The sequence below is a fragment of the Cicer arietinum genome, chromosome 3 (assembly GCF_000331145.2).
Source record: "Cicer arietinum cultivar CDC Frontier isolate Library 1 chromosome 3, Cicar.CDCFrontier_v2.0, whole genome shotgun sequence".
NCBI lineage: Eukaryota > Viridiplantae > Streptophyta > Magnoliopsida > Fabales > Fabaceae > Cicer > Cicer arietinum.
In genome coordinates this window covers 61,739,844-61,752,467 of record NC_021162.2, presented here as the reverse complement: position 1 = coordinate 61,752,467, position 12,624 = coordinate 61,739,844, and the positions used below count along the sequence as shown (strand labels likewise).

The 12,624-nt window shown below is 31.9% G+C and overlaps 2 protein-coding genes across 2 annotated transcripts in view; both read right to left on the bottom strand.

The window, feature by feature from the left end:
• Positions 1 to 5,503: 5,503 nt before the first annotated feature.
• LOC101500081 (wall-associated receptor kinase-like 1) lies at positions 5,504 to 8,536 on the bottom strand. Its single transcript, XM_004492756.4, has 3 exons — positions 7,732 to 8,536; positions 7,535 to 7,650; positions 5,504 to 6,893 (listed from the first exon to the last, which is right to left on the bottom strand). The coding sequence occupies exons 1-3, from the start codon at positions 8,448 to 8,450 to the stop codon at positions 5,698 to 5,700; spliced, it is 2,031 nt and encodes a 676-aa protein (XP_004492813.1). The 5' UTR covers positions 8,451 to 8,536; the 3' UTR covers positions 5,504 to 5,697.
• Positions 8,537 to 11,673: 3,137 nt separating this feature from the next.
• The window catches only part of LOC113783887 (wall-associated receptor kinase-like 1), a 3,008-nt gene continuing 2,057 nt past the window's right edge, over positions 11,674 to 12,624 (bottom strand). The window contains exon 3 of the mRNA XM_073365865.1: positions 11,674 to 12,624. This exon is cut by the window's right edge and continues 1 nt beyond it. Coding sequence (XP_073221966.1) covers positions 11,893 to 12,624 — 732 coding nt within the window. The 3' untranslated portion in view covers positions 11,674 to 11,892.

Genomic DNA, 12,624 nt, shown 5'->3' with positions numbered 1-12,624 from the left:
TAAACATCAATGGATATGAAACAAAGGGAATAATATTAGAGTTTGCATTTGGCTATGGTGACACAACAAAAATCAAACCTTAAATCATTGCAGCAACATACTACGTGCTAAAAACCAAAATCCCAATAACAAAACTTATCCATGAAGGTTTATATAAAATGACCTTATGCAGCAACCAATTTAGCAGGAAACTTTTGACCGTCAGATTTATCACAGCTTCCATCTGCAAGCCTTCCCTGAGAACAAGTACAGTAAAAACTATCTGGATCCTCTTTACAACTCTTTACCTTTAAAGGAACCAATATAGGCGTCAAGGAAAAGAGAATCACACTTCTGTTTTTACTTCTTGGCACTTGCAACTCATTTGCCTCTATTATACTTTGTTCATCAACACCATAAGCCTCTCCAATAGACTTAACAGTTTCACCGTTGTTCACTGAGTAAACCAGCAAAGAGGTGATTCCTCTTTCCATCTGTTCCATGGTAGGACAAACACAAAGTATTGGAACTGTGAGCTCAACTCCAATTGCAATGTTTTAAGAAACATAGTAATTCTGACCCTTCAAAGTCTGTCATGTAGTTAGGCTTTGGTAAGTTTCATTAACCAAATGATAGTATGTATCGCCTTTTTTGACAGTGTATGAGTGTAAGGAGTGTTATGTTAATAGATGTTTCCAGAACATGAAAATGATGACCAACCTCAGTTCGACCTGCCTGCTAACTCTGCAGGTTAAAAGAATGTGGACTTTGTTTGCAAGAACAACATCAAGGAGCAAAGCACCATTGCCGTGCAAGCAGTGTGAAGCTTAATAAGCTCATGAGCATTATAATGGTGTTTCATAAGGTATCCTATCGTAAAATAGCAGTTGAAAACTACACTTCTTCCCTAATATAATTATTTCCATTTTCATTAGAAGTTTTTTCTTTTTTTATGAAAGAACAACCCAACAAAGTCTTCAATTAGTTAATCCTCCTTCTCAAGTATTGCACCAATTTAACACATTTCATATTTTTTAGGCTCAAAAGTTAAATTTGCATTCAAAGTTATCAAGACCCAAAACCATAATCTAGGCTCAAAATCATATTTGGTATCCAATGTCATCGATGTGTCATATCATCATTTTAATTTATCAAATTTAAGACAATCTAAACTCAAATATAAGATTTTGCATCTAACATTATCGAAGCAATTTATTATCACTTCAATTTATCGAATTTAAGATCATCTAACTCAAATCAGTTTTGTATCCAAGATAATCGTGTCACAATACCATTATCATAATTTTACGAATTTCGAATCATCTTTGATCAAACATCAAATATTGGATCTAAGATCATTAAGGCAACATACCACATCTCAATTCATGGAATATAGGATCATCTAAGCTCCAATGCCATATTTGACATCCAAAATTTTCTAAGTACAAAACCATCATTTCAATTTATCATATTTAAGATCTTCTAGCCTCAAATATCATATTTTGCACTCAATATCATCAAGGTGCGACACCGTCATCCTAATTTAACGAATTTGGAATCACCTAGTCTCAAATATCAAATTTTGCACTCAGACTATCAAGGTACAATACCAACATGTCAATTTAACAAAAATAGGAACATTTAAACTCAAATATCATACTTGGACATCAATGGTCTACGAGGCACAAATGTCATCCCAATTTATCAAATTAAGACCGTTTATGTTCAAATATCAAATTTCACATCCAATGTCGTCGAGACACAATAGCATCATCCCAATTTATCAAATTTCATATCATTTAAGGTAAGTATGAATAATAAATTCATATTGCAAGCCATGTTTTGAGTATGAATGATAAATAATTTATATTGAAAACCACATTTTTGGGTCAAGTATCTGCCTCATGATTAGATTTATGGTCATCCAAGCATACATCCCAACTTCATATTGCAAGCCACATTTTTGGGTCAAAAATCCATCTCGTGATTAAATTTAGGGTCATCCAATCTCAATTTCATATGAATAAAAACTTCATATTGCAAGCCACATTTTGGGTCAAGTATCTATTTCGTGATTTAAGATCATCCAAGCATACATCCCAAGCCACATTTTGGATCAGGTATCTATCTCGTGATTTAGGGTCATTCAAGCATACATCTTAATTTCATATGAATACAAGATTCATATTGCAAGTCATATTTTGGGTCAAGTATCTATTTCGTGATTTAGGATCATCCAAGCATACATCCCAATTTTATATGAATACAAGATTCATATTGCAAGCCACATTTTGGACCAGGTATCTATCTCGTGATTTAGGGTCATCCAAGCATACATCCCAATTTCATATGAATACAAGATTCATATTGCAAGTCACATTTTGGGTCAAGTATCTATCTCGTGGTTTAGAGTAATCCAAGCATACATCCCAATTTCATATGAATACAAGATTCATATTGCAAGCCACATTTTGGGTCAAATATCTATCTCGTGATTTAGGGTCATTCAAGCATACATCTCAATTTCATATGAATAAAAAAATTCATATTGCAAGCCACATTTTTGGTCAAATATCTATCTTGTGATCAAATTTATGGGTATCCAAGCATACATCCCAATTTCATATTGGAAGCCACATTTTTGGGTCAAGAATTTTCATCTCGTAATTAAATTTAGGGTCATCCAAGCATACTATGTCAATTTTATATGAATAAAAAATTCATATTGCAAGCCACATTTTGGGTCAAGTATCTACCTCGTGATAAAATTTAGGGTAATCCAATCATACATCTCAATTTCATATGAATACAAAATTCATATTAGAAGCCATATTTTGGGTCAATTATTTATCTATCTCATGATTAAATTTATGGTCACCCAAATATAAATTTGGATTTCATATTGCAAGCCACATGATTAAATTTATGGTCATACAAGCATACAATGTCAATTTCATATCAATAAAAAATTAATATTGCAAGCCACATTTTGGGTCAAGTATTTAGGGTCATCCAAGCATACATCCCAATTTCATATGAATACAAAATTCATATAAGAAGCCACATTTTGGGTCAAATATTTATCTATCTCATGATTAAATTTAGGGTCACCCAAATATACATAGGAATTTCATATTGCAAGCCACATGTTTAGGTCAAGAATCCATCCCAGGTCATCCAAGCATACAATCTCAATTTCATATGAATAAAAAATTCATATTAGAAGTCACATTTTAGGTCAAGTATCTATCTCATGATAAAATTTAATATAATCCAATCATACATCCCAATTTTATATGAATACAAAATTCATATTGGAAGCCATATTTTAAATCAAATATCTATCTCATGATTAAATCCAGTGTCATCCAAGCATACATCACAATTTTATACTGCAAGTCACATTTTTGGATCAAAAATTCATCCGGGGAATAAAAAAAATCATATTGAAAGCCACATTTTAAGTCAAATATCTATCTCGTGATTAAATTTATGATTATCCAAACATACATCCTAATTTTCTATAAATACAAAATTCATATTGAAAACCACATTTTTAATCAAATATATATTTCATGGTTAAATTTAAGATCCTTCAAATATACTATCCCTGTTTCATATAAATAAAAAATTCATATAGCCAACAACAACCTATTGGATCAAGAACCTATCTCTTTTGATAAAATTTATAGTCATCCAGCATACTACATCAATTTCATATTGGGTCATATTGGGCCAACCGTCGTAAGTATAGAAATTGAAACTTTTCAATTTATCAACCTTCACATGAATATTCAAGAATCATCAAGATTATACATTCTTGAATAATCAATAATAATATAAATGTTGCAAACAAAAAACTACCCAAAACATTAGTGCCAAACACAGTTTTGAGGACGTAAAATGTTTGCGCTGAAGGAAAAAATCGATACATCAAAAATCCGAATAACAAAGCTTGTGACTGGTCATCGTTTTCGGCACCAATTTAAACAAGATTTCTGGGGTTTTCATAATCAAGATTCATGGATCAGATTTCTAGGGTTTTAATAATCAAGATTCATGTATAAGATTTAGAGTTTGAATAATCAAAATTCATGGAATCGAACGTTCTTTCAAGAACGGGATGTCACCGTCGCAATCAAAACCGAAAAAAGTTGCCTAAAAATTTGACGCCAAATACGAAGATGCCACGGTCGAAACAATTATAAAGAATTCAAATTGAAATTCGGAAGATCGAAACCTGAATGCAAAACTTGAATTTGGAAACAGAGACTAGAAATTCATGGAATCTAGAATTCAGACGAAAATATGCAGCAATGGTGAGGAATCGAATTCGGATCGGCGATTCAGCGACTAAAGATTCATCGAAATTCAATAAAGAAGATAAATCTTTCATTCGGTTTCGCGACACACCTATATATATATATATATTTCCTTTTCGCTCTTATTACGGCAACTTGAAGCCCAAGGTTAGGATAAGTGTGCTGGTGCTTAATGCTATATAAGTAGGATTTTACTCTTTCAACTTGAAGCCCAATATTTTGTTTGTTCTTCAACGTGCTTTTATCTTATGTTTTGGTTTAACTTCGTAACGATCATCATTGTTCTTTTGTAAATATATACCTCTAAGTTCTAACCCTTAGCTAGGAGTAATGTTTATTTTTTAATCTATTCTTGTTAAATTGACTGTAATTAGCAAAACTAAATACTACTAGAAAAAGAATTAATATGTGAGGGCTTTATAAGATAGTTTGCTTTGATTTCAATTATTTATTATCAAAATATTTTTAAATATATATTTGAATAGACGATGAGTTTCACAAAATCACGATGTAATCATAATTATTAAGAAGCTCAAATATATAACTTTTGTATTACAATTTTGTGTGTAGTTTATTTATTTATTTATTTATTTATTTATTATTTTGCAGAAATTACGTAATACATTATATGTGAAGAAATATTATTCTAAACTTTTATTGTATCACTTTAATTATATATAGAAATAAATTGTAATACAAAATCATATCCTTACCATAAAGAGTAAATTTTAATATACAAAAACATCACTATTATTACGTCAAATCTCACTGTCGATCCAAACATTCTCTAAATAATGGGTGCCGTTGTGACACCAATTTCTTTTTTTTATGTTGTAATCCAAATAATTTGTTTATTACTAATCAACAATGCAAACCCTAATTAATTTTTGTGGTTATGTTCCTTGACTGGTTTTTTATTATGTCCATCTGCTTTGGGAAAATGGAAAAATATCTTCAAAACCATATTCCCTACTACAATATGTCACCCTTAGAGACAGTGGGAGCAGTGACATTTGTTTACTATGTTTTCTTGGACAATTGGCTTTAACTTCTTTGATTGATGACTTGTTCTCTTGGACACTCCTTTTGTTGGTTCTAACACAGTTATATTATGCTTCTTTGTTGTCACTATTTGTCACACTCTTACTTGTGTTGGCATGTTTTTATGTGATTCATCCTTTCGCTAAGTGGCTAGTTAAAAATTTGGAAATGGCAATCGTCAATTTATTGAGTCACAAGTTGGTAAGTATATACAAATCAAGAAGTAAAAGAACATGCTGATGTCAATTTCTGTCATGATGTTGCCAATTCTAAACTGACATACATATGGAGTTAAAAAATGCGTCATTAGGTTAAAATGAAGCACACACTATACAAAATCAAGAATTTGTAACGATCAGGCGGTGTAGAAGGATGTGCACTCCATTTGTGGAGATAGAGAAATGCTTTCCACTGTGGATTCATGAAATATGTCATTAGATGTATGCTCAAATAATTGTCCATCACTTACTTTCTCATCATGATCATTTTTCACATGTAAGGAACTTTGTACATTTCTCAGTGCTTCTAATTCTGCTGAAACCTCTTTCATTGTTGGTCTTTTCTTACCATTAAGTCTCAAACATCTCAATGCAAGATTAGAAATAGCAAGAATGTCATATTTCCTTGCTTCCTTAAGCACTGTGGTATCTAAAATTTGAGAAAGTTGGTTCTCCTTCATCAAAGAAATGAAATGTGCTGTCATATTCTGACCCTCATCTTCATCATTGAACGTAATAGGCTTTCTACCGGTTATAAGCTCTACAAGCACGATGCCAAAACTATATACGTCACTCTTATCTGTAAATTGACTAGACTGAAAATATTCAGGGTCCATGTACCCGAAAGTACCTCCTACGGCTGTGGTTAAGTGAGTCTTATCTAATGGAATTGATCTTGATGTTCCAAAATCGGACACTTTGGCACTATAGTTACTGTCTAGGAGTATGTTGGTTGGTTTGATGTCTCTGTGGAAGATTGGAATAGAAGCTGAAAAATGCATGTATGCTACCGCTCCAGCGACTTCACATGCAATTTGAAGGCGAGTTTCCCATGAAAGTGATGACGACTGATGGTCTTTCCTATGGATATGCTGGGAAAGTGTTCCGTTCGGAATATATTCATAGACAAGTAATGGAGTTTGTGTCTCAAGACAACAACCTAAGAGTTTGACAATGTTTCTGTGGTTGATCTGAGACAAGATGACAACTTCATTGACAAAAGTTTCAATCTGGTTCCTGTCAATTTCTTTGGATTTTTTAACTGCAACTATGGTTCCATCTGGTAACATTCCTTTATAAACTGTGCCATAGCCACCCTGACCAAGAAACCTACTCATGTTGTAGTTATCTGTTGCTCTTTGCAGCTCCTCTGCGGTAAAAAGCTTCGCCATTTCTCCATTTCCGTAAGATGATAATTTCTCTTGTAACAAGTAGCCACCGTTTTGCCTGAATAACTTTTCTTTAAGAATGCTCATTCTCCTTTTCTGTATATATTGATATAACTTGTAACCCAAGAGAAACAAAAATAGAAAGCCTGCACCAATGCCAACACCTGCAAATACACAGACATATTTTTTAAATTCAGATTGAAGTAGTGATTAAGAACTAGTAAGTAACATCCCTATTTTTAATCACACTGGACCCTCTGCATCCCCTCTTACCTCTCCAAAAAAATCTCAATCGTCGAATTAATGTAACAGACACAGAGTCTAAGAGATCAACACTTTCAGTCTTTAACGGCTGGGTTTTTTTGGAACGAGATGAAGGGGCTGGAGAGAAGAAGAACTTTGGCATGGTATCATTGCTCATCTTGATGTCTAATCTATTACTCCATTCATTCCATAATGTATTGATGTTTAAGCTTTTTAGTTTTGTTTCTAAAGTATTGGTGTTTCATTAATCCAAGGTCTAACTAATGTTTTTCTTCCAACTATTCCTTAATTGGGAGAGAGTACTTCAAAAAACAATTGATAACAAATGCTAGTAACTACAATTTTTTAGATCAAATATATATCAATTTATTATATTTTTTATCTGTCTGAACTAAGCTTAAGCATTAATGAATACATTAGAGTTGGCATTTGGCTATGGTGACACAACAAAAAACAAACCTTAAATAAATGCAGTAACATACTATGTGCTAAAAACCAAAAATCCTAATAACAGAACTATCTTTGGTTTATACAAAATTACCTAATGCAGCAACCAATTTAGCAGGAAACTTTTGACCATCCGATTCATCACAGCTTCCATCTGCAAGCCTTCCCTGAGAACAAGTACAGTAAAAACTATCTGGATCCTCTTTACAACTCTTTACCTTTAAAGGAACCAATATAGGCGTCAACGAAAAGAGGATCACACTGTTGTTTTTACTTCTTGGCACTTGCAACTTCTTTCCCTTTAAAGGAATCAATATAGGCGTCAAGGCAAAGAGAATCACACTTCTGTTTTTACTTCTTGGCACTTGCAACTCATTTGCCTCTATTATACTTTGTTCATCAACACCATAAGCCTCTCCTATAGACTTAACAGTTTCACCACTGTTCACTGAGTAAACAAGCAATGAAGTGATTCCTCTTTCCACCTGTTTTATGGTAGGACAAGCACAAAGAACTGGAACTGTGAGCTCAGCACCAATTGCAATGTTTTCAGAAGCATAGTAATTCTGACCCTTCAAAGCCTGACATGTAGTGAGGCTTTGGTAAGTTTCATTAACCAAATGATAGTATGTATCGCCTTTGTTGACAGTGTAAGGAGTGTTATGTTGGTAGATGTTTCCTGAACATGAACATAAGATAGGGACAATGATTGCTTTATCGGAAGGAATCTTGTTATCTCTTGAGATGTTGTTGATTGAGGCTATTTTAGATGATTCAGAACCAAGGAGATTGGAAATAGTTATAGGGCTGTCATAAGGAGGTTTAGGCCTGAAAAGTAAGAAGGAAGTGCATGATTTTTGAGGGCCATTGCATAGGTATCCTTTTGGTGCAGAAGGGTTGTTTGAGCAGTCAGTGACAGTGTTAAGGTATAATTGTTGGGTGTTGATTGAACGAGGAAACATATACAAGAGAAGGATTGTGGAGAAAATGTTAAGGTAAAGAAACTTCATGAGCTTGGTTCTTGAAAAGGAAACACTAGTTGATGCGTTGCACTTCTATTTTGGGGTGAAGTTTAAGATCCAAGGTATTGATTATATTCTGTTAATGGTTCGTTGACAATTATAATGGTTTGTTTGAGTCAAAGTTGCAACAACATTTAACATGTTAATAAATCATTGTTGAAGTCAAGAGTGTGACACATTCCGTAGCAGAATTTTTATTGTTAGTTGTTACTCGAGAACATCATTTCAATGTTGAATTGTCTTTGGTCAGCCATTTGAAAATATCCTTTTGGCTGAATATTCAACATACCAAATCATATAAAACAAGATGAGTTACAGTCAGTAGATTGAGGGAAACATGTGTTTTAAGAGTTTATTTTTCCCACATCACAATATAAAAAAATCACACACGTATCTGAAAATTTACTTACAAAGATAAAGACATGAGTGAAGTTTTTGCAAAAAAAGAAGTTGACCTTCATTTTATGATGTTATTAATTTAATCCATAATAGCTTAATTGCTAGCTTATTGGTGAGCTTTGAAATACGACTTTTCTCTTGCACACAGCATACAGCAAGGCTTTGAAAAAAATTCGGTTATGTGGCCCAAATTCAAAACCGGATCCAAATCTATTTTAAATATTCGGTTAAAATCATATGGTTATAATTCGGTTTATTTATGAATCGGTTGGATACTCATTTATGTTTTATATTTGAATTTAATTTTTATTTACTCAACTCTCAAAAATCATAAATCTTAAAAACTCTAAAACAATTGTGATTTTGTCATCACTCCACCTACAGCGTTTTCCCACAATTTATTACTAGCTTCATTGAGATATTACTAACTTTATTTAATCAATTACTTATTAATAGATTTGTCAAAAAAAACCTAAACTCCAAAGTCCCCATTAAATTTTTTTTTACTAAGCCTCTAATATTAGCCAATTTTTTTAAATCCCCGACTCATTATTTCATTATTTTTTGTAGGTTTAAGGGAGGGGCTCATAGGCCCCCAACATTTTGTTAATTTTAAGATTTTTTTTTAAATCGAATTTTTTCTCAAAAAATTTGTTGAGAAAAGTTTTTAAAAAATTTATTGAAAAAATTGATTTTTTTTCGAAAAAAATTAAAATTGGATAAATTTTTCAATAAATTTTTTTTACTTTGATCCAAAATTTTTTGAATGATAAATTGGTTTTTATATATAAAAAATAAAAATTGATTTTAATATTTAATTTTTTAAAACCAATTACTTAATTAAAAATCGATTATTTAACTATACCAATTTTAAAATTGATTTTATAACCGATTTTAAATTAAATAATAAATTTTATTATAAACCTAAATCTATATATTCATTTTAAAATACATATGGTTTAATTTAAATTCATACTTCGGTTTGGCAGAAGTGTATACTTTGAAATTCTGCTGACTGCATGCTTGGCTGGCGCGTGGCGTAGATGCCAAAACCACGTTTGAAGTTGAAGTTAATTAATTCCTCTATGACCTAGCTTCTAGGAGAGAAGGATAAGGGTATCTTTGTGTCACGGAAGTATTCTAACTTTGTTTTTTCTTTCGCATATTCTTTTTTCTTCTAATCACTGTTGTCAAACCTCCTTTTTTGTCCTCAGTTGTCTATACTTTATATGATGAGTAGGGTGTTCACGTGTAAAAAAGTCAATTAGATCATATTAATTTTTGAAAATTACTTTTGAACTGAATTAATTTTTGAATTGATTTAAAATTAATTTATAAATATAAATTAGTTTAATATTTTAACTAAGTTTTTAGTTAAAATTGGTTTGAAATTAGTTTTTTGAAAAAAAATTATAAAAAGAATTTTAATTTTTTTTGAGAAAAATAAATATAAAAGATTTTTCGATAAGTTTTTTTTGAAATAAATAATTTCAATTATTTTTTGAAAAAAAAAATCAAAAATTTTTCAAAAAAAAAAAAGATTCTATTTTTCTTTTGAGAAAAATACATTTTTAAAAAGAAAAAGTTATCTTGAAAAACTCTCCAAAATAGTTTCCCAAGTAATTATGGCAATAAATAAGTTCAAATATTCATTATAAATAGACTAATGCTTAAAAGATATGAAATGCCCGTTATAAGCCAGTACTAAACTAGTTGAGTTATTCCTCTATTAGATGAGCTACACATCCCAAATAAACTTACTATGCAAAATGTGAATGTGTGCCTCAAATCATCTAACTAAAGTTAGTTAAACTTTAGTGGTTGTTATAACTACCTTTGACCAAGTTAGTTATGATAAGTGGTTAGTTAGTTTGATTTTGTATTCTATAAATAAAGTTGTAATATAGTTGCAGCTGTGTGAAAAAAGTGAGCAGAGTTGTTGTTGTAATAGTGAGAGCTGAAACCTAAGAGAGACTTATGCAATTCATGATCCATAAAAATTCAGAGAGAAAGAAAGATTAAAGGGAGAAAAGAAAGATTGAGAGATAGGCTAGTATTGCTGGTTCATAAACAGTTATAGATACTAGGAGATCAATCTTGAGAAGATTTTAATCTTGTAAAGTTCAATCATTCATAGTGGATTAATTTTGCTTGTTTGCCCGTGACGTAGGTCTCATCAATTGAGACTGAACACGTAAATTCTTGGTGTTATTCTTCTATTATCCTTCTTTAATTTTCGTTTACATTGATAGAGAAAACTGTTTTATGCAAAACTGCAGAAAGGAAAACAGGTTTTGCAAAACTGCAGAAAACGGAGAACGATAATCAACCTGTTTTCTGGTTTTTTCTGGTTTTCAATTTTTCTGGTTTTCTGAACATTCTGCGTTTTCGTTTTTTCTTCTGCAATTGTTTGTCTTCTATTTTGTTGGTTAATCTAAGTTGCAGATCCCAATATTGTTTTAACACAAAATGATGAACATGGAAATTGGGATGGTGAAAAGTTATCTAATGACAAATTCTCTTGAACATGATGTGTCCACAAACGTATAACTTGATCAATATTGATAGTAAAGCATCTTCTAGAAGAGACTATCGTATATATATCTGATGTTCATTGTGCCAGCTGGTAAGTTTTGTGAATGAATTTGCTATTCATAAACTTGTTTAATAACTATTTTAAGCTGTAGAAATTGGAATGTTGTATTGAAATTTTGCATTGTTTTGCTGGAGAAGTAGTTTTTAAGGAGATTATTTGGTCTGCTAGATGAGCATGTGTTTTAAATTTTAAACTGAATTTTTCATGGACTGCAAATGATTAATAATTATCCGATTTGACTAAGACAAAAATGAAATTTAATGCACACTTTGGTTAGAGTATGTACAGGATGAGGGAAGAGACAACTTGCTGATACAAATTTTCTGCTAAGTATGCTTGTGGAGCTAAATAAGGTGAGTCATTTATCCTATCCTAGGCCATGTTTAGGATAGATACAAAACATAATAAATCATGAAGCAGTATTAATCCGGCGTTTCAGAAGGATGTGGATTCTCTTTGTAAAGATAGTGAAATGCTATCCTCTCTGGATTCACTAACTGTGTCAATAGTTGTGTTCTCAAATGACTGTCCATCACTTAGTGATTCATCATGATCATGGTTTATTTGAAAGCAACTTTGTGCCTTTCTTAGTGCTTCTAGTTCTGCTGAAACCTCTTTCATTGTTGGTCTCTTCTTACCATTAAGCCTCAAGCATCTCATTGCAAGATTTGAGATAGTAAGAATCACATATTTTCCTGCCTCCTTATGCACTCTTGCATCTAAAATTTGAGAAAGTTGATTCTCCTTCATCAGAGAAATGAAATGTGAAACCAAATTCTGACCCTCATCTTCATCATAGAATGACATCGGCTTTCTACCGGTTATGACCTCTACAAGGACAACTCCAAAACTATATACATCACTCTTATCTGTAAATTGACTGGATTGAAAATATTCAGGGTCTATGTACCCAAAAGTTCCACCTACAAATGTGGTTAGATGAGTCTTATCTAGTGGTATTGATCTTGATGTCCCAAAATCAGACACTTTGGCACTATAGTTACTGTCTAGGAGTATGTTGGTCGGTTTGATGTCTCTGTGGAAGATTGGAATAGAAGCTGAAAAATGCATATATGCCATTGCTCCAGCAACTTCACATGCAATTCTAAGCCGACTTTCCCATGGAAGTGATGATTCATGGTCTTTCCTATGGATATGTTGGGAAAG

Bases quoted from the DNA above. Each gene is read 5' to 3' on its own strand.
- LOC101500081 (XM_004492756.4), bottom strand. From the start codon at position 8,450: ATGAAGTTTCTTTACCTTAACATTTTCTCCACAATCCTTCTCTTGTAT. The intron at 7,651-7,731 runs GTTGCAAGTGCC...AAAGGTAAAGAG, and splicing joins ATTCCTTTAAAGGGAAAGAA to TTGTAAAGAGGATCCAGATA. The intron at 6,894-7,534 runs GTAATTTTGTAT...GTGTATTTGCAG, and splicing joins TAAATTGGTTGCTGCATTAG to GTGTTGGCATTGGTGCAGGC.